Raw genomic sequence first — 23,375 nt, forward strand, 5'->3', positions numbered from 1 at the left:
TGCAGGAGCTGGAAGTTGGCCAGGGATGCTGTTGCTCAGTGACTTGATTGGGCATCACTCAGGTGGCAGTGAGTAATTGGGGGAGTTTTGCATCATTTGGTTTTCTTGGGGTTTTTCTTTGTCATTTCCTTTTCCTCCCTTTTATTTTTTTTAAAAAAATTAATTTTATAATTTTTAATTATTAAACCATCTTTACCTCAACCCACAAGTTTTCACACTTTTGCCTCCCAATTCTCTCCCCATCCCACTGGGTGGGTGAGCAAGCAGGCAGCTGCATGGGGTTTAGCTGCCTACTCCCTGGTTAAACCATGGTTAAACCATAACATATTCATTCAATAAATACTAGTTCCCTGAAAAAATAATGGTCATTCCTTATTCCAGGGTGTATGGAGCTGTTGTGAATAATAAAGGTAAACACTGTGGAAACAAGCTCATTGCCAAAAATTCCACATAGTCAAATCTTTACATTCAGTGTATGAGCTCAGGTCACCAGAGAGTAAGCTAGGACGTAAAGTTCTGTGGAAGTCTGTCAAGTCAGCCATAGATACTTCTACACCAAAACACTGAAAGGCAGTAAACACACCAGGAGGGGTGGGGGTTTTATGCTCAGACCCTTAAAGGCATGAAGACAGTATGATTCCTGAAGGAACAGTTAAGGATCCAGATACATTTTAAAGACAGCACTGGATAACCAAAAGTCCTGAGCCCACCCACGAGTATAGACTGAGATGAGCAAGGCTTCGGTATCTTGACATAACTGCACTCACTAGAATTTTCTACAGGGTATTTCTGTCTTTAAAGGGGATATGAGATTTTGGTTTTAGGAAAGCTAGTATTTATGACTAGCCATTAAACACCTTTTAGCAATAGAACATACAGGTTTGTGTGAACTTCACATAAGTTTTGTTTGAGCATATCAAGCATTTAGAGATTTTTATGTGTGTGTTTTGAAAATAAATATAGTAACTGCTTACACTCTTGCTGTGCCTATTAGAACGGCATTTGTACAGAAAGTTCCATATGCAAATATTATAGGAGATATTTGGCAAAGTTACGGATTTCTCCTAGAAAAAAGTTAAGATTATTCTAGTAAATCTATGTTTCCTTCAGTCTCTTTATCTGTTTGTATGATATCTTTCTCTAAGAGCAAATGAAAAATAATAGAGGCTTCCAAAATAAATCTTATACACAAGTATAAAAAGACTGTCCTAAGTCAGACTAAAATTATACATATTCCAGTACCTGAACTCCACAGCAGTCAAAAGGGGGAAAACCAAGAAAATAGGGCAAGAAAAGGGCAAACATATTTCCTCCAGCCTCCACTAATTTCCATGTCAAAGATTTCTCTAAGCTGTTATTTCTAAGGATGGAGTTTCTATGTATATAGCAACCTCAAATGGATCTCTCCTCCATGATTTTGTTCAGCCTTCTTCTGCACCCATAGCATACTTTGGCAAAAAATGCACAAACATTTAGCAACACATAAAGCAGTCAAAGATTCAAAGGTCTCTGTTTCAAGCAGAATTATTCCTTAAATATATTCTATTGCTGCAGAGCAGAAGCACTCTCAGGATTTTCCACCTGAAACAGCCATACTTCTTTTAAAAGCTTATAATTTACTGACTAAGAACACACGTAAAACAAATGCTGTCCCCATTGCAAGGGAAATTACAAGTTTATTGTAGCCTCTAATCACTAGTTCCAAAAGCTTGAATCTGAGCAGTAGTATTGCAGTATAAATAAAAGGTTAGACTAGGACTCACGTGCTTAGCATTCTAATTCCTGGCTGCGCACCTGGCAAATCACTTTACTGCTCTGTGCTTCAGTGTCTCCATCTGTAAAATGTGAATAACACTGCTGATTTCCTTTGAAAAAAAAATTGAGAGCTATTAAGGAAAAGTAATATATAAGAGTATGGTACTGCTATTCTTACAGTTTATTTTGTATACAGAAACCTTTTTTGGATCTGTTAGTTGAGTAGGATTAATGAGATGGTTTCTTTCTTCTTCTATTATTGGCTAATATATATTTTTTTCTATGCCATAACACAAAAGATTGTTGAACTGGGGAAATGTGCACTACTAGTTGTATCTTGCTTGCCAGCGGAACAAGTTAGTTGCCCAAAAAAGGAAAAAAGTTCTCTTCCAACAGCTAAACACAAAGAAAATTTTTCACTCAATGGTCTGTGGTAGCAGCCCTTAACCTGTGTATCAGGAAAAGACTAACTTCTTAGAGCAAGAGATCTCTAAAAAATGAAACTGTATCCAAAGACATCTGTATGTTGGGTAACGGTGCAGACATTGTCGAGAAGGTTCAGTCAAGCAAACACTGCCAAGTGTATGCTAGTAACTAAGGAATACAGAAAAAATGTCCAACTGTAACCATACATCATGCCTCTCAGACAGTTTACTTCTCTCAGGTATTCATTTTTTGAGCTCTCAAAACTTTCAGAAAAGCTTCCACGGAAACTTCATCTTTGCAAGATAGTGAGAGCTTTCGTTTGGAGACATTCTGGCAAAATTTCTCTCTAAGCAGACAGACAAAAAGAGTATGAAGAACATTAGTTCACTTGCAGTATCAGTATAGAATAATGTGAAAAACAGGTTGACTTGAAAGATTTGAAACAAAGCAAAACTTAATAATAGCAGCCTTTGCTGCCACTGAATCTTAAGGAAGATTTTTGCAATACAAAACCTACAAAACAGTAGATTTTTGCAATACAAAACCTACAGTTACTTTATTGGTTTTTTCCTTTTAAGAGGGCAAGAAAGGATCAAGCTTTGCAAAGCTTTTAAAGCTATGAGGAAAGGTAGTATCTTCCTGCTTAACACCTAACTCTTTATTCTTGAAGTGTCCACCAAAGAGGCTTTGGAACACAGACTTTCAGGCAAATTAACTCTCTTTAATATAGATCGGAGACAATGTCTTGAATCAGCAACTGAAATCTCTTGCTTTCAGATAAGCATCTCTCTCACTGTGAATGCCAAGAACAGAAGGTCATTATGCTGCACTAGAAAGACTGTGAAAAATACAAGACTCATCATAATACATTAAAAACATATCAACACATGAAATTTCCATGTTAGTGTTCATAATGCAATCACAATTGATAAGCTATATGTATTTCTCAGTTAACAGAAGATACACAGAAGTGCGAATTTTAGCGATTAAAACACCTGGTTGTGAATGATCTGTTTGGCCGAAATGCTTAGTGAATCTACCTAAAATGCAAGCCAGGCAGAAATGTTACTTATACCATACCAGAGCACAGATTGAGGAAGACACACGAGGGAAATCTAGTACAGAGAAAAGCATGCCCTTAATTGATCAGGACATATGGAGCACCCATGCAGAGATGACACTGCATTTAAACTGAGTAATAAAAGCAGATCATTGTTTGTTTCTGCTTCAGAGCTCTCTCCAAAATCCATACTTAGTGCCTGACGTATGTTCTACTGTAAAATAATAGATACAGGAGGTGGAATTCCAAGCAATAAAGCTCTGTTCTCCAGACCTTGCCCACCAGAACTCCCACTGAATGGGATACAGCTTTATAACTACTTGTACCTCAGATATAATCTGAGAGTCATGACACATCAAACACATATTTTAAATATTGATTTTACTTTCAAAAATTGATTTAAATAAATGTTACAGTAAAAACATGAACAAATTTGTTTTGGCTAGCAAAGAATGATGAAAAATATACTTTTTCCAGGATTAAACTCATGCCTGTTCGCTTTCTCATTACACTGCGTTAAAACATCTCAGAAGAATCACTCCTTGAAGTGCTTCAAAAAACAGATAAAGCTGACATTTTACCTATTTATTGCTGAACAAACTCAAATGAAATTACTTTACTCTACAATTCATTTTCCATTAAGAAAGATGTCACAAAGTTTTTAATTCTTTGCCTACTGAAACTATAGTATTTCTTCACGAACAAGCTTCATTACCCCTAGTGCTTGGTACTAAGTTGATCCAAACAAGACCTAAAAAAAAGGCATCGCCATTATCCCCCAAAACGGATGCTCACTTTATGCCAGACTGTTTGTTCTTTGGGATGCATTTTGCACATATGTAGTATTATATTAGGTGGGTGATCTCTGGATCAGGTTGGAGGCTTCTAGTACCAACTGCTGTAGGAACAGTATATGCAGAAGTAGTGGTCTTGCACCTCCAAGTAAGAGAACAACAATGAAGAGAGCTAAAAATCATCCTTGCAGTGATGGACTTCAAAGAAGAAGGGAGGAGGATGGCCATGTAATAGAATGAATGTAATCCACCAAAAAGTTTATCAAGAGATAATCAATCAATTCTTCATTGTGAGCAAACATACTTCCTATCTATACTTGGGTTTCACATGTAAAGATTAATATTTAATGATAACTCGGTTAAGTTTCATACTACTTTATTTTTGCAGAGTCTATGCAAGACATCTAAGAATTACCAATAAAACAGTGTACAAAACAGTAGAAAGCAAAGATCACATTTCTTAAGGATCATAAGTTGTGCTTTCCAGCTGTAGTTTTGCCAGATATTAAGTCCATAATTTTACTAAGAGGTACAACAAATATTTAAAACTTTCCCCCACCATCATTGCATCTCCAGAGTTGTGCACTGTGTAATGTATTTACTGTCAGCTTTAATCCTCAAATAGATGTTTCCTTAACACCACAAGGACAGGTATTTTTCAAAACAACACGTGATTATAACTGCAAATAGCAAAAAAATATATTAAAGGAATTGCTTCAACCTTTTGATTTTCCTAAATTTATTTGATGTTTGGAGATATGGTGTCATACAAATGACTGGAAGAAACAATATTATCCCATTTCAAATAAATGTTCAATACAACATGTTGGCCAACTTAAGCCTATTACTTCCAACAACTACCAATTTTTTTCTGTGTTTAATTTTACTAGTATATTGACGCAGGACAGAGATGGTGTCTTCAGTCCTCTCATGCAGACATCCATGAAATCATGCACAAATGACAACCCAGCAATGTTAACACTTAGAAGTTATGTGTGCATTTTCATCTAGACAGAATATTCTCACCTGTGTTTCATCCCATTTCAGATCTACAACTTTCTGTCCCGCTTTTGGCTGCCACGTAGGTAACGTCACGGTTGCTCTTGAACGTGGAAGAACAATGTCAGGTTCCAAGGTGGATGAGACCGGTCTGCTCTGTCTTGGCGACGTCAGCTCTGTCCGTTCAGAGACTGGAAGGCTGTGAAATGAGTGTTCACAGTTTGTACCCTCATAGCCTTCGCTACAGAGACAGAGGTAGCCATCACCACCAGCACTGCAGTTACCATGGTGACAGGGGTTGCTGGCACAAGGATCTGAAACAAACTGGGAAAAACATATTGTATAGGTCAATTACTGCATATAAAGGATTTATTTCTGAGCTTTACAAAGATCATAAAACGGGATTTTCTTCTCTTCCTGTGTTTATCTTCTAAACATATTTATGAACCAAGCTCATCTTTGATGTATCTTCAAGGAAGTAAATTCAAAGGACTAAAGACTATAGATTAATCTATATTAACCACTTTTCTCAGACCGTTTGATGCTAATGCACTGTTGACACATTTGAGCAAAGTGATAAGCACAAAGTAGGAACGTGGCCACTGTTCATAATCAGGAATTTTCAAAAAGTCTTGAAAGAATAACCTATCCAGGGAAAAAAAAACCCATACAACTAGAAATTTAATGCAGTAACAGAAATAGGAATGAGACACAGAACTCATACAGATCACCAGGTCATGAAGCACCTCTGTGTTCTCAGAGTTAACCACATCACACAATCCTATCTGTGGACACAACTTCCACTTTAAAACACTGGGCCTTTCACCCACACTTTGTTTAATGAACAGCAGTTTCAGAATCTGATTCATTCTGGTGCTGAAAACTTTCTAACAGGAGTTAGAAACTTGAGGCAAAAATGTACTTGTTTTTAAAACAGCATTTTAGTATAGGACATTATAGTATAGGACAACATTATAGTATAGGACAAGATTGAGCTCTGTGATATAGGTAAAATACTGTCCTAGGCTTGCCAGCTTTTTGATTTCTACCTTAAATTTATCTAAAGCTAGTTTGTACTCAGTTTCTTATGTCATCATTGACTTTCAGGTTAAATGTTTTTTCCTTTCTCTATGCTGATATTTACATCCACAGTGTATTTATAGAATACGTCTACAAACTCTTGTCAAGTTTCAACTCATAGACTAAATAAGCCATGCTTGCTCAGTTTCCTTGTGGAGGACAAGCCCTCCATTCACGTGCTTTATTTTTTGCTCTAAAATTTAGCCCTGCCTTTTGCAAATACATCAGGTTTTTTTGCTTGTTCTGGAAATAGCCTCCTTTGCATTACTTAAGAAATGTTTGCCTTAGAGCTAAACCACACCACTTACTCACTGCCATTGTCTGACCAACTAAGACAGCCAGGTAGTTCCCCCAATTTGTCTTCACATCAAAGTGATAACCCATCACTAGAAACAGACATTTTCTCAGTCTTTAAATGCAAATTTCACGCAAGTGCTCCAGTCCTAAAGGTCACCCAGTCCTTCCCTGTATATGCAATATTTCTATTGTATGTCTCAGTAAAGCACCACAGTTATTATTAAACATTTTTTCAATTATCATAAGAATTACTTAAGCTTTATGTATCATTAGTATCATAAAAACAGGTATTGCTCTTACAGTAGGAATTCTACCTTTCTTATCGCTCTCTACAACTCCCTGACAGGAGGCTGTAGGCAGATGGGGGTTGGTCTCTTCTCCCAGATTGCAAGTGACAGGACAAGAGGAAACAGTCTCAAGTTGCAGCAGGGGAGGTGTACTTTGGATGTTAGGAAAAAAATTCTTCACTGAAAGGGTGGTCAAGTATTGGAACAGGCTGCCCAGGGAGATGGTGGAATCACCATCCCTGAAGGTGTTCAGAAACCATGTAGAGTGGTGCTTAGGGACATGGTTTAGTGATGGACTTGGCAGTCCTGGGTTAACGGTTGGACCTGATGATCTCAAAGGTCTTTTCCAACCTGAGTAATTCTATGATTCTATGATCAGTTTAAAGGCCTGGTGTCAGGGGCACCAAATCCTACTATTACACTTTCTTATATAAAACAGACCACAGCTAGAATTCTTCCTTTCGCTAGAATTTTTGTATACTCCAACCTCTGTAATATTTTTGGACAGAAAACAGAGCAAACATTATCATGAAAGTTAACTTTGGAGACAGTTAATGATGAATGTCAAATTTTGTACTGACTGACACAGAAGAGTCAGAGGCCATGGAAGACAGCCCAAAAGACATGCTTTACTCATTTATCTTGTGGTTCGGTTACAGCTCCAATTGTTATTTACTTTGCTTGGGGACACATCTCACACACATCAGGTGATGCCTTTAGACACCAGGGTCAAGCTTTGACTCTTCTTCAGTTTTAAAACTCAATTCTATAACAAGTTTATATATACTTAATATATCATGTATCAAGGAAGTATGGATTTTTATGATCACATGGGCTTATCTCCTCAAAGTCTCTTTCTCCTGCAAATCAACAGAATATCTAAGTTCTCAAAGAACAATTGCTAGAATTCTTCACCCCAAAACAATATTCAACTGACAGAACAGTTTCCAGGAAGGAAGAAAACCCAGTTCTGTTCTTTGGCTTGTCAATTACATTTTAAGCTTGCTCCCACTGCCAAGCAGCACAGATTTTCACAGAAATTTCCTTATCCTTTTGGAGTGTTGAAGATAAAAAGCACTGACGTGCAAACAAAGCCCAGCTGAAAAATTGTTTGCAGTACTTTTTTCATATTCTAGTTGCTTGGAGTAGATTTGAGTTACAAAGACATGCAGCTATCCTATTATTGGATAAGCTCTTTACTCATTCTTTCACAGTTAATACAAATTCACATTAACCCATTTTTTTATAAATAAATCAGCATTTATTCTATTCTGAGGAAATTTAATTGTCCTTATCACACCTTAAAATATTAAGGTTATTACCTGCAAACCTGGTAACAAGAAATAAAAAAGAATATTTTCAAACAATCACAAGGGGTACTTTTCCCCCTTAGTGAATACATCCATTTACTTTGCAAGCAAAATAATTAAAAGTGCTCTGTGATATGTGTTATTTGCCATAAACTGTTTTGAGCTTGTTTGACAGATGTGCTTACCAACAAGCACTGCTTACTGCTGCCCATGCCACGTACTGAAGAACACCTTGTGCCTTATGAATCGTCACTAACTTTCAATACAGTGGAAGTGAAAATAATTAAGACTGTTTGGTTTAGATGAAGAACAAAAAAAGATAAGTGTAGATACAGAACTCCAGCCATGCACTTTCTCAGAATTGATTTTTATGAAGCACTTCACAGAATTTTAACTTATCATTTCCTTTTCTTAGTTACTATTAATTCTAAAGCTCCTTTTTCTTTCAGTAAGCCTACCAAAGCAACGTCCCTTGTGCACACTTTAGTTTAATGTTGAACTAAAGGAAGTTATTTTTAATTAGCAGTTAAAAAGAGATGAGGAAATAAATTTGATTCGTGTTGTTTGTGATGTTTCTGCGGTTCCTCTAGTCCACTCCAAAGGTGGCAGCAATGGTTAGCAAGCACTCTGAGGAACATCGTGACACAACAGCATGGCTACATCAGAATTCAAAGGTAGCAAAATTTCAAGGCTTGACCTTTAACAAACTTTTGAAGCTCACAGAGAAAAGTAAACATCATTGGTCTCATAACTGAGAGCTGCACTGCAAGTATACTGTGAGCAAACAATTAAAAGAGCCCCTTTTTAGTCATTCCTCGTGAAGTTCACAGTATTTTAAAATACTGTTGCATGGAGAAAAGGAGGAAGCGAGTAATTACATTCCATATAGCCCATGATTAAATAAGAACGCAATATAATTAATACTAAAAAAATCCAGGGTTTTTTTAGGTGTAGAACTTCAATAATCTTGATTAAGAAAGTATATTTAGTATATCTAGGTCTCTTGTTTTCATCCCCATGTCTTCATTTAATAGTCTATCTGTTTTCATAATACATTCATTGACTAAATAGGCACAGTCAGCAATTGCAGCTGACAAAGCTAAGCTAAAAATCATAAAATGTATTTGCATGTAATTACTATTCCATATGCCTGGACAGCTGTAATCTTTGCAGTATTTTTTTCCAATAGAATCCTGAGACACATGCATTCCAAGGTGCCCTTCATATTGCAGTCAATTTTCCAAAGGCAGACTGAATATACACTGTATTATATATAAACACCAGGCTTGTTTAAGAATCACACTCACAAACATGGATTGTTTGCCAGCCGGTCCAATTGTTTCCTCGGGTTTCAGTTTCAGGTAAAAAACTGCAAGACATAAATCTGCAAGATCTTTCTGCTGGTACTCCTTGTAGTGACACCTATTTGTCATTTAATGCTCATTCAGCATCTCTTCACAGTGGTTCTACTTGTTCTACCTGGAGACAGTCCAGGTAGATCCTCCAGACAGCTTCAAAAAAACAGAATGGTAAGCCTAAAGAGAAGGCTGTAGATGAGCTCCTAAGATCTATGCAAAACCTATCTTCCACCTGTGACTCTCCTCTTAGATGTGTTAGTACAAAACTACCTTTTGGCTCAGTTTTTATTGCTGTTGCCTACAATCACAGACATACCAGCCTGCAACTTCAGTAAAATATGGAAAAAGCAGAACAAATTGAGTCCTTAAATTAGGAATTCAGCGGTTTATTTAAATCCATTCTACATGGGAAACGCCAACGTGTTAACAAAGTCAAGCTGCCACAACCTCTTATTTTACACATGTTCAGTAGCACTCTACCTCCGAAACAGTCTTCAGCTATTAAAAGCCAACAGAGTCCAAAAGTTTCCAACTTTTCAGTGGCTCCCTGAGATAATTTTTCCAGTTACAGGATAAAATGTTGTGACTTTCAAGTATGTAAAGGGACTTTAGCTGGTTGGGATTTAGGCAGCTAGGTTCTTCATGCATTCTGTTAAAAACAGATCTTAGGAGAAATTTAAATCAGTAAAACAGTCTTTGCATCTACATTGCTGAAGAAATTCCCCAATATGACAACTGTTCTCCAGGAACAGATCATGGTAAGATCCACCACATATCACCAACAGAGAAAGGGGATCGATCAGACACCGATCAGACACACCAATTTCAAGCTATGCACAGTATATAAAAAATTATCAACTTCTGAATATTATAGAAAGAAAATAATTAAAACCACCAGTCTAAGCTATTATCAGTTTGGTTTTAATAAAGTAGAAAAAACCTTTTTCATCTAAGCACATCTGAAATATACTATCTTTGCATATGCATCAATTCATGAAAGAGATGGAAACAGACTTGAATCTTTTACATAACAATGGCAATAAAGATTATCTAGAAATCTAATCTCTTTGAAAGACTGGTTTAATTATGTTCAAACTATTATTTAAACTCAGCCTCATTCAATCCTTCCCACAGTGAAGTTTTAAATCTCATTCTATCACACACTAAATATTAATGCAAACTAGGAAACGAAAGGCAAGAAAACAGGATGAATTGAAGTAGGAAAAAAAACCCCAGATGTTCCAAAAGGTGTCTGCAGAAATAGCATTGAGATAAGTATATCACACAAATGCATGTTCTTCTATTTTGAGAAAAGGCTGTCTTGTGACTCAGTGGGACTCATGCAACATACAGGGGCTCAATTTCTGGCTCTCCCAGAGACATCCTGTGTGACCTGAGAACAGTCAAAACTCTATCTCTGCCTCTCCTAATTGCAAAACAGAGATTACACTTCTCTTCTTACACTGCCTGTGTTGTCTGGTTAGAAAGCAATTTTTTTCAGGATGGGAACCACAGAGCTGGATATAGATAGGAACTCTGAAGCAGCAGTGAAATATAAACAAATATAATAAATAAATAAATCTCTGTACAGAAAGGCATGTTTGTTTGTTTCTTAGTCACTTTTTAATCTATTTCTCTTTTGTTTCCTTCTGTGGCTATTCAGGCTTCTTCTGAATAGTACTTTACTTTGCTCAGACAAACAGAAGTGTTCAGAGAAATATCTAGCAAAGATTCTTGAAAGTTAAAAAAAATTACTAAATTACATTATCTTTTCTAATTAACCCATAGAAGACAGTAAAATTATATTGATATTGCGGATCTAGACATCATACTCTTCAGCAAAACAAGATCTGCTTGAAAACAAACAGGTTGAAGGATACATTAATTTTCCAGCTGCGACCAAACGTAACAGAAATAAAAATCACAGTGTATTAGGCACTCCTATGAGAGTTAGGATGAATGAGATTTGTCTTCTGAGAATGTAAAAATTAACCAGTATCAGCACTGTGGCTCACATAGGTATCGCCACCTTAAATGGCTGTTACCAAAAAGCTGCCTGCAATTCCTTTTGCTGATGTTTTTAAGGATGCTCTTGGTAAGTAATTCTACAACATGTGGAGAACTAGTATATGCTATAGTGACACACTGCCTCACAGGGTGCAGTGACCAGTGACCAGCTGCACCTTGATCAGATACCAGCCAGTCCATACAGGAATTGGAATGTTACAATCTGTCACAAGAAAAAAAAAAAAAGTGTGGTAAGGTGTCATTTCAAACTAACAAGTATCTATATGCTATGACCTACATCAGTTTAAGCCCTAGGTATCAGGGACTTCAAAGAATGTGCAGGCCACAAAGTAGCACAAAGAGTTCTATACAGAGGTCCTGAAAACTAGAGCAGTCAAGGCTTGCTTTCCCATCCCTCAAAACAACATAAGCAGAACAAAACATTTATATATTACAGAAAGCATTAGTATGGCAGCTACATCAGTTTCAGTTACTGGAAACTAACTACAAGCTGCAACACAGAATTGGAATTAATCAAGATTTAGAAGGCTAATGCCAAGAACTGTATCATACTGAAACTACAAAGTAAGCAACTTCTTTCTAGAAGTAAACATTTACCGTTTTCCTTTAGCAATTCCATTCAATGTCCCAACCTATCAGGAAAGACATCAATAAATCTAATAAAGAAGTGCAACCTTTATCAGATAATTCAGAACATGATTCTTTGAAACACGGTTAACCATGAGCATTTTGGATTGCTTCCAAGCTGACATTCTCATTCTATGAGTTTTGAATATTCAGAGTAATGAAACTGCCAGTGAATGTAATAAATAGATATAAAGCATTCTCTTTACTTCAGTGAAGCAGCAAAAAAATGCCTAAAGAAATTGTCTGTTTAATTGAGAACCAAAGCATGGCTGCCCAAATCTATTTGAAAAACCAGCAAACATAACAAGACAAATTTTAAGCAGCATGATAGATTTTAAAAAACAGAGCTCTGGCAAACGGCTAAGTTACCCTTGCATAATAAGTTACCATACATCAACTGCTTTGCTCTGCCTATCCTCTGGCACGTTCTTACCTCAGGGTATACTGAAATAACTACAAAATAAATTGACATCACTTTCCCTGTCCCTCAACAAAAGGAAAATACCTACTTCACACTAACCACAGAGTACTGTTAGATGTGAGCATGTACATGAATAATTATTCAGAAGCACATTTTTTCTCATCAGATTATCTTAACACCTTTTTTTAATATATTTTCCTTTATCCTGTTGGGAAAGGCCATTCAAATCATTTGATATTTGTCTAGATATAGTGGATTTAATATTACATGTCAATTGGACAAGCTATGTTGACTTACTGTTTTTCAGCAACACACATACTCAGCAAAAATGCTTCTTAAAAACACAATGAAGTCAGAATATCTATCCTGAAGATAGGTCAACTACTTATCAGAAAGTATCTAAGAAGTACTAATAGATCTGTGAAGATTAGCATTAAGGTTTTTTACCACAGCATCATCTCATTTTACTCTCAGTAAGGGATGGCAACTTACAGGATAATTTTAAATGGGACCCCAGCAGCACCGTCACTACTGGTGGTAAAACTAGGGAGTAATTCAGAAGACAAAGCATTAAATTTGTTATAGTAACACAATACATTTGTTTGTTTAGATCTTGTGCTATTATTTCATTATGAAAACATGCAGTGAAAGCACTGTCAAGAGTCTCTTTATTCTTAATATTGTTTTCCCTTTTTAGAATTTTGTTTTCTTGAGCAATAGTAGGGTGCACAATATTTTTATGATAGGACATAAAGATATGTAAGGATATGAAAATTCATAACATTTTGATTTCTAGAATGAACTTTCTGCTAATTTCAAATACATTATTCACTTGTGAGAAGCTGCAATTAAGTAAACGTACTCCCTTATATTATTCTAGAAATCATTAATTGAGCTAAAAAAATGGCATGCAGTATTCTATAAAAAAAAAAAGTGTTCCAACTTACATGCAAAAGATTGTAAAATATTTTTTAGACAAATTATTCTAATTCTAATTAATTCTAATGAATTTAAGTTTGAAGCTAAGCATATGGGTCACAGTCTAATCCAAGGCTAATAATACTACTTCAAAATCTTAAAGTTCTGCCATGAATACTCCGAGTTATGATGAGATCAGGACTAGCCCAGGAAGGAATACTATTCAAATATCTTTATGAAATAAAAAATCCCAAACAATCTGCTACTGGGATTTTCAAAACTGACTAGAGAAATTATTTATCCTACTGATTGTAAGATCTTGAATTCCTAATTTTTTAGCTGTTTTGAAAACAACAGCATGCTATAGCCTCTATTCAGATATGCCAGGTTTCACACAGTCTATGTCTGTCCATCCCTACAAATTTTGACGCCACTGAACAAACCAGATTTGATAGTTTTCTAGAGATCTCAAAAATAATTAAACTTCTTTTACTTCCGTTGCATGAACAAGCAACCAGATAGAGGATCAAGCCTGTACAACTGCTCTAACTGGCAAAAAGACCACAGCATAAGCTCACATTTGATTATACAGCAAGCTAGCTACAAGGCAGGGCACCCTTACTAAGTTCAACAACAGAAACAGCAACAGAATTCTCATTTTCTTTAGCATCAACGTCAACCAACCTCAAGACACAAATTCATATAAACCAAGAATTCATTAGTTCAAGTACTCATGGCATTTCTTGATTTAAAAGTCTGAGGCTTTGAACATTTTCTAGATGAGATACGGCAAAACAGGCACACAGTTTTTGTAAGAACAAGAGAAGGATGGAATAACACTGAGTTGTGCAATAAAACTATGCAGTTGAACCATTAACACCACATGAAATCCTGAAAAACTCAATAGATGTGACAACTGGCTACTCTCATAGCTTTTTGCTCACAAGAGGCGGTGAAAATAGGAAAAGATAAACACATCCATAAGGTACCTAGGACATGTGATATGACCAGCTGATGCCTCATTTTCCAAACCAAGTATGAAAAAAACAATTAAAATTTAAGGAGTTTGAAAAGAAGTAGTTGTTACAATTTCAAGCAACAATACATCACAGAAAGGAGACATTTTGCCAGATGAGAAATTTGGCAATCAACAAAACAGAAAATGCTTATGCACCTGGTTAAATAGATGAACATTATATAGGTCCTCCAGCACTTTCAAACAACCAGCATTACTGCACTCCGGTACTACTGACAACACAGCAAATCACAGGTATGTGGTCTCCTGATTTTTTCCTTCTTATACTTAAACATCCTGCCAGATTAAAAGTTAAAATACCATCTAGTTGAAGAAATACTCAAAGAAAGATGAAAGAAACTGCCAACATATTAATGCATTATCTCAGTGTGCATTGTCTGTATTGCTGTGTTGTGTTGTTACTCCCTAAGATCACTACTTAAAAAACTCCTTCCTCTGTATAGTAATATATACTTGATTTTAATCATTCAGGTTCAGGATCAGAATTCCAAGACCCAGGTACTTTTTTTAATATAGTTATTGGGGGTTATGTATCAAGTCCTTAATATAACCAGCACACTAAACAGAACTGACATCTAAAAAGAATCAGTGAAGAGGGATGCCAGCGTGAAGGAGCTGCCTTCAGTTCTCTAGTTGTTAGAGCAGACAAGGACTCACAGCCTTCCTTCTTGGGTTAGGAACCTAAAGTTTTCTGGTCACAAGCGATTTTCTTCTTTTAAGACATGGTTGGAAGTAGTATAGAAAAGTCAGCATCTTTATCTCATAACAAAGCACCAGCCTGCACATAAAGAGCAATGTCCAAAGAGTTTCAAATCAACATCCAGTTCCTAATCCCTGAAGAATTTGTCGTTTTGCTGCAAGAAGTAATTGGATTAAATATTTGAACAATGCTGGGAACAGAGATAAATGCCCAAAATTTCTTTGCTCCTCCCTGCTTAAACACCATCACTCACTCGTGTTGACACATTCCCATCGTCACACTCTCTGCCCCTGTGATTTTTGCTCTGTGAAAGCAGTTTAAATGACAACATTTTATCTCACATTTTATGACAGGTTAAGAGTGAACTCTGTTACTTCATGGCACCTAACGCACAGTAACTTGTTAAGGTATGACAACAGCAGCGTATGCCTGAACATCAAGAATAACTCAATCTTCAGATGCATAAAATAGGTCTTTATATTAAATGGTTAGAGGCAGTGCTTCTTTTAATCTTACCTGCAATAACGGTTTTGCCCAATCACTAGAAAAATCTTTTTGGGGCTATTTTTTAAAATCAAATTTATCCTGTGGTCCAAAAACCTAAGTTTGTATTACCATAAACTGGATGCTAATTTTCCCCATGTGGTATACAGTGACAATTTTTCAGGGTTTTATCTTTCTAGACTATGCCAACACAATTTTTCTAATGTCAGGTTTTGACCGTTTTCTTGTAATTTCAGCTTCTTGATCATGCTCACGACTTCTAGTTATATACATAGTTTTCACTTCTTCAGTGCAGAGGACTGTGCCTTCCTGATAGAACAATTTGAACAGGAAACTAGCTCTAAAATCTCTAGATCTGGGGACAAAGACACGTGGTGTTTAGCCCACCTCTCTGGGACAGTGGTATGCAATCTCAGGTCTCCTGCAGCAAGTTACAGGGAGCCTGTCATTAGCAGAAGAATTACTCCTCAGTGTGTTTACTTTTTTTTTTTTTTATCCCTCTCTGTCACATCAGAGATAAGAAGCAGAAAGTTGTTTGTTGTAAGTAAAATCTTCTTACTGGTGTCTCCAAGATGCCAAGCATTCTCATTGTTCAACATGATGAAAAATCTATGTAGAAATGGTAAAGTGAGTCGAATTTCAGTAAACTAGTGCCTAGCAATAAACTCATCATCTATCATTTTAAATCTGCCCTAAAGATCATAGCTGTTGCCAAATGCATTACAATATTAATGAACAGCTCTTGAAAGCAATGACAAGATTTGCGCTCCCTCTAGATGAAAGGGCACAAATGAAGGGGCCCTGTCCCTTTAGAGCATAAATTATTATAGAGGTTTTTTTGCTTAAGTTTCTCTTTCAATTGGTCTAACCACTGGAATCTACAAAACCAGATAAAATACTTTACAGTCCATTTTTCTAGCGTTGTAGAAAGCAGGGCTGTGACCTAAGTAAGCTCTCCTATGAATTTTGTTCATTAGGTCATACACCAAATGACCTTACATCTGACAAATTACATTGTGTGCATGCTGTCATTTTACTATCCCCTATAAACTCTAGAAACAAGAGTATTTTTTAAGCAATACCATTCCACACACAGTTTCTCACTCATAAACATTTCTCTTTTGATGGTTTACCCTCATGAATTAGTCTGTATCCAGACAAGTTGAAACTTCTGTCATAGTCATTCCCCATAGTTTTTTACTTCTCCGAATCCTTTATCACTCTCTTTGAATGACTTCAAATCTGCTGTCTTAATTAATAATCCCAATAGTAATTGATGTGTATTGGCCTAGTCTCTTAATGTTTTGATTACTTTTATCATTTTCTAAACTCAGCAATACTTCACAGCATCTAAAAAAATTCTATGGCAATAACTAAACTGTAGAACTGTGCTGAATGAGGAAATATTCCTTTCCTCTGATGTAAATTTTCTGTCACATAATTTTATTATATGTCCCTACTCTTTATCTTGTATTATTTAGCAAACATGCTGATCTGTTTTCATGTCATTCATGATTTTAGAGACTTCTGTCACAACCGTGTTTGGAAAAAGAGGTGAACAAGAAAAGTCCCAGATAATCAGACACTGCTTCCTATACCTTGTTCTCATTCATTGTCCCTTTCAGAGGTGGGGAGCCAGTACCAGAGATGTGAGTATTTATATACTGGTATGGTGATATTACCTGGTTTTTTTCTCTGGTCTTTTCATCATAGTAATCAAAATATAAAAACCAAGTCTTACAATTATCCTCATTTGTTTTGTCACTATATGTCATTTCCTATCTAGTTGACACTCAACATTTTCTGCTCACTATCAAGGACAAAATTGTTTGCCTTCACTGGTTTAGGAACAGACCCTCGAGGTTCTGCATGTCACCATTCCCCTGCACACACGTACGAAACATAATGGTGATTGCCCACATGAACCAGGAGGGCAAGGATTTGCAGATCTGATCACAATCATGCTGGGAAGCTCTTACTGAATGCAAAGACAAGAGTAGCAGAATTCTCTTCCCTGCAGATAGCTCTAGCAGACTTCTAGTGATCAGAATCCTGTATGCATGCTTGCATTTTTTATCATTTTCTGTGTATTTTTTTGCAAGACTCCATTAATTCTTATAGCAAAACATTCATTTTTGGTGGCAAACAGGGCTTTTGAAAGGTACTCTCAGATGCCAATTTATGATATAATGGGTAGCAAGACACACAAGAGTGTCTGATAGTACACCAGAGTTAAGGAAAAGTGTCTATGGATATTCTTTTCCTCCAGATTATAAGAGCTTTAGGGGTTGAAGCACTTCGTTTTGAAACAGCTCCAAGAATTGAAGGGACTATTCCCTGCTATTATCAAAGGATTCTGATTTCTGGGGTTATCACCCAGCATATTGCCTCCAAGTCACATGCATTAGTGAGACACTTCCATACTGTTGTTCCTAATACATAGCTCTGGTATAAGTGCTAGTCATGATATTAAAAATGTTATTTTTTCCTATTGTAACTGTATTGAAATACAGTGATTTAGGAAACATTTGAACAAGTAGCCAAACTCTAAGTCTACAAATAACAATCAGTATAGCACATTTTGCACAATAGTGTATCACCGGAGGCCCATCCAACTCTACATAAAATTCAGTTTGTACATGCATATATTTACATCCCAGGATGAGATAGTATCTTTTGACAAATGTCAAATATTTTTTTAAATTATTGAAAACTACACAGACGCATCTTGCATCAGTATTTTATATCCTTGTCCTGTCCTTCAGCAAATATGTTTATACTAAAACAAACTTTTTTTAAAAAAAAGGAAAATTAAAAAAGCAAACATTAGAATTTTAAACCACTGCTACAGGCACGCCTTGCAGAAAGCTACCAGTGATGGACAAAAAAATGGCTCATTAAATCCCTGCTGTGCCATATCTTACATATCTCATTCTGTCAGGTCACATGATATTTTAAGACACCACACAAATGCCATTCCCTCAGAGGACAGAAAGTGCAATGGAATAGAGTAAGATTCTTAATGCTATATTTGCAAAATTGTAAAACACAGCATAACCTCAATGTGGTATAATTTTTTTCATTAGTCACTGTTCCCTCACTCTTAGTTGATTACATCTTTTTTTAAGATAAGTATTTAAAAGGATAACAAAAATATGGACAAACAAAAAGAACAACAGAATCATTTAGATTGAAAAAGACCTTTCAGATCATAAAGTCCAACCATTAACCCAGAACTGCCAAGTCCATCACTAAACCATGTCCCTAAGCACCACATCTACATTTTTTTTAATGCCTCCAGGGATGCTGACTCAACCACCTCCCTGGGCAGCCTGTTCCAGTGCTTCAGCACCCTTCCAGTGAAGAAATTGTTCCTATTATCCAATCTGAACCTCCCCTTGCACAACTTGAAACAAATTCCTCTTGTCCTGTCACTTGTTACTTGGAAGAGGAGACCAACTCCCACCTGCCTACAGCCCCTGACAGGTAATTGTAGAGAGCAATAAGGTCCCCTCTGAGCTTCCTTTTCTCCAGACTAAGCACCCCCAGTTCCCTCAGCCGCTCCCCAGCAGACTTGTGCTCCAGCCCCTTCCCCATCCCTGCTGCCCGTCTCTGGACACGCTCCAGCCCCTCTACGTCCCTCCTGCAGCGAGGGGCCCAGAACTGAACCCAGGATTCCAGGTGCGGCCTCACCAGTGCCCAGTGCAGGGGGACAGTCACTGCCCTGGTCCCGCTGGCCACACTGTTTCGGATACAAGCCAGGATGCTGTTGGCCTTCTTGGCCACCTGGGCACTCTGCTGGCTCATGCCCAGCCAGCTGTCACCCAGCACCCCGGGCCCTTTCCCACCAGGCACTTCCCAGCCGCTCTGCCCCAGCCTGTAGCGCTGTGTGGGGCTGGTGTGACCCCAGCGCAGGACCCGGCACTGAGCCTTGTTGGACCTCATACAGTTGGCCTCAGCCCATGGATCCAGCCTGCCCAGATCCCTCTGCAGAGCCTGCCTGCCCCCAAGCAGATCTACACTCCTGCCCAGCTTGGTGTTGTCGGCAAACTTACTGAGGGTGCACTTGATCCCCTCATCCAGATTGTTGATAAATATATGAAACAGAACTGGGCCCAACACTGAGCCCTGGGGAACACCACTTGTGACCAGCCACCAGCTGGATGTGACTCCATTCACCACCACTCTTCGGCCTCAGCTGTCCAGCCAGATTTTTACCCAGCAAAGGGTACACCCATCCAAGCCGTGAGCAGCCAGTTTCTTCATGAGAATGCTGTGGGAGACTGTCAAAGGCTTTACTAAGGTCCAGGTAGACCGCACAACAACCACAGCCTTTCCCTCATCCATTGGGCGTGTCATCTTGTCATAGAAGGAGATGAGATTCATCAAGCAGGACCTGCCTTTCATAAACCAGTGCTGACTGGGCCTAATCCCCCAGTTATCCTGCATGTGCACGAATGATGGCACCCAGGATGATCTGCTTCCATAATCTTCCCCGGCACCAAGGTCAGGGTGACAGGCCTGTAGCTCCCCAGATCCTCCTTCCTGTCCTTCTTGTAGACAGGTGTCACACTGGCTAAGCTCCAGTCTTCTGGGACCTCTCCAGTTTGCCAGGGCTGTTGATGAGATGTGGAGATGATAATAACAATGGAGAGTGGCTGGGTGAGCTACTCCACCAGCTCCCTCAGTACCCTTGGGTGGATCCCATCCAGCCCCATAGACATGAATGCCTAAGTGGAGCAGCTGGTCACTAATCATTTCCTCCTGGACTGTGGGGACCTCATCTGCTCCTCCTCATTCCTGCCTTCGAGTTCTGGGGGATGACTACCCAGAGGGAAGCTTACTATTAAAGACTAAGGGAAAGAAAGCATGAAGAACCTCAGTCTTCCCCATCCCTTGTGGCAATATTCCCCACCGCATCAAATAAAGGATTAAGATTATCCTCATCCCTTCTTTTGTTTCTGATGTATTTGTAAAAACAGTTTTGTTATCTTTTACAGCACTGACCAGTCTGAGTTCTAGATGGGCTTTCATCTCTCTGATCTTCTCTCTGCATAACCTCACAATGTCTTTATCATCCTCCAGAGTTGCCTGCCCCTTCAAGGTGGTAAACTGTCCTTTTTCTCCTGAGTTTCAGCCAACACTTTCTGTTCAGTCCGGCTGCTCTTCTTGACCACCAGCTTGTCTTTCAACACATGAGGACAGTCCACTCATGAGCCTTGATAAGGCTACACTCTTTAAGAATGTCCAGTCTTTCAGATCTATCTCCCAAGGGACTCCTTCAACCAGGCTCTTAAACAGGCCAATGCTGGCCCTTTGGAAGTCCGAAGTAGCGGTTCTGCTGGCCCTTCCTAACTTCTCCAAAAAGTTAAACAATCTATCATCTCACTATCATTATGCCCAAGATGACCTCTGACCACCACATCATCCGCCAGTCCTTCCCTGTTTGTAAACAGGAGGTCCAGGCATCTCTGCTGGTTGGCTCACCGACCAGCTGTGTCAGGAAGTTATCTTCCATACACTCCAGTGTAGAGGAATAAAGGCAGTGGGTTGATTGACATTGATAATACGCAGCTGTGGCCTTCCTTCAAAGGCAGTGCGATGCTTGGCATGAACAATGTGCAGCTGTAGCTCATTTCTGCAAAGTGGTTAAATATCACTGAGGAGTGTGGGAAAAGAGGCTGGATGGAGGAGGAGCAGTGTGGTCTGGCCTCTGGAGGAAGGAGAAACAGCACAGACAGTAGAATCTGACCAATGGTAAAAGCCATGTTGCAGCTTGCCAGCTTGCCTGTGCTGCAACAATTGGTGCCCCGTGTGAGGCAAACTGATTTGGACTCTCGCTACAACACTCCAGGAATCTCCCAAACCGTTTCCTATCTGCTGTGTTGTATTTCTAGCAGATAACCAGTAGGTTGAAGTCCACCGCAACAGCAAGGGCTAGCAATCTTGAGACTTCTCCCAGCTGCTTGTAGAGTGTTTCATCTGCCTCTTCATTCTTTCTGGGTGGTCTATAACAGTCACACCAGGATATCTGCCTTGTTGGCCTTTCTCCCTGATTCTTACCCATAAACACTAAACCTTATTGTTACCATAATTAAGCTTTAGGCAGTCAAAACACTCCCTGACACACAGAGCTACCCCACTGCCTCTCCTTCCTTGTCTATCTCTTCTGAAGAGTTTGTATCCATCCATTGCAGCAGTCCAGAGAAGAAAAGCCATTATAATATTTTCTCTTGATTTGTCATGCTTCAGGTTTTCTTCCTTATGCTCAGGAAACCTTTCAGATTTACAGCATTCCTTTAAGATTCCACTGAAAGTAAAAAAAAATTTAAAAACCATGATGGGATTAACCAACAATCCTGGCCAACCACTTCCCATTAATATATTTGCCTTTTGCCTTACAGAAATTCTTATTTGAAGAAATATTTTTCTGAGAAATATTTTTTAAAATCTAAACAATATGTTCTTTTGTCAAGTAATTTCTTAGTTAGAAGGGGAACAACAATGAAATAGGATAGGAAGTAAATACGGGGGGGGGGAGAGAGTCTAGAGGAAGAACAAAAGCTCAGAGAAGTTGAACAAGAGAGACAAAAACATAGTTTGACAATACAAGAGAAAAAAACCTATTAATTAATCAAAACATCTAGTCACAGAATCATTCTGATTTTCTAATATTAAAGATGATGAATCATGGGTTCAGGATTCCTTTCTCTATTGCAACAAGACACAGTTACAGATGAAATAGAGGGAGAGATATGGCTAGCACTGCAGGTTTTAGCCCAAAAAAGCAGCTTTATATTGCAAGGACAGAGGAAGAATGCAAGTATTTTACATAACAATATGCAAACATTTAAAAGAGTCAGCATTAAATACTTGCTAGACTTGGTACTGTATCTTTAACCTGAAATCTCCAGCTACAAATGTGTTCTTGAAGCATTCAGCTGTAAAATACTTACAGAATAGCAACTGTTTATGTTAAAACAAAAAGGAAGTAGCACAAGTAAGTAGTACTTTTTGAAATGTTAATCTAAAGGGACAATGAGGAAAAAAAGTTAAATTCTAAACCATTAAAGCCAAAAAAGGTTATTTATGCATGTGTACCATATAAGCCTTCCATTATTACTTTTGCTTACAAGATAAATATGTAGGAAGAATACAAAAAAATTCATCTATTGCAGGGCACACAGCAGAAAGAATTTTTAAAGTACTGAGACCTGCGATTTGGAACAGAAATAATCTGATAATGATCTAGATCTAGATCTCCTGTTCTGGAAAAAACAGGCTGTTGCTCACCTTCCAAAAAGCTTTCTTGTGACACTCTCTGGCATACCTCTACTGCTTCTTGTTCAAATTTTCTCTAAGTTCTCTATAAATGCTAAAATATATTATAATTGCAGTACTGTCATGGGACATCTACTCCAATTACATCCTTAAAGATTACAGATTTTTAGACCCTCCTATTTTTATCTTTTTTTTATCCAGCTGATGATCTAATATACTCTGGAACTGAGCCACAAAGAAGCAATGGGCATTTATGTATATGCGCATCCTTGAGTAAAGAGGTGGCAGTTGCAAAATTGATCTAAGACCCAGAATTAATGAATAAATAAATATCCCAGAAAATACTGTTACCCTGCCAAACAGGTATTAGGAAATAATCTGTGAACAACTCTGATATCTTCCATAGAGTTCTAATGGATATTCACAAATATGCTGAACTTCGTAACGAAGCCTGGGTTTCTGCAGCATTTGATTTGCTGCGTCCAGTTTTAATA

General features: G+C 37.9%; 1 protein-coding gene across 1 annotated transcript in view; it reads right to left on the bottom strand.

Annotated features, from left to right (window-relative positions):
- Nucleotides 1-23,375, bottom strand: part of DNER (delta/notch like EGF repeat containing) — a 139,403-nt gene that overhangs the window by 75,959 nt on the left and 40,069 nt on the right. Inside the window, exon 2 of the mRNA XM_055723828.1 lies at nucleotides 5,062-5,358. Within this exon, the coding sequence (XP_055579803.1) occupies nucleotides 5,062-5,358 (297 nt within the window). The remainder of the gene's footprint in view (nucleotides 1-5,061; nucleotides 5,359-23,375) is intronic.

This window comes from Falco cherrug, chromosome 11 (assembly GCF_023634085.1).
Source record: "Falco cherrug isolate bFalChe1 chromosome 11, bFalChe1.pri, whole genome shotgun sequence".
NCBI classification, from domain to species: domain Eukaryota; kingdom Metazoa; phylum Chordata; class Aves; order Falconiformes; family Falconidae; genus Falco; species Falco cherrug.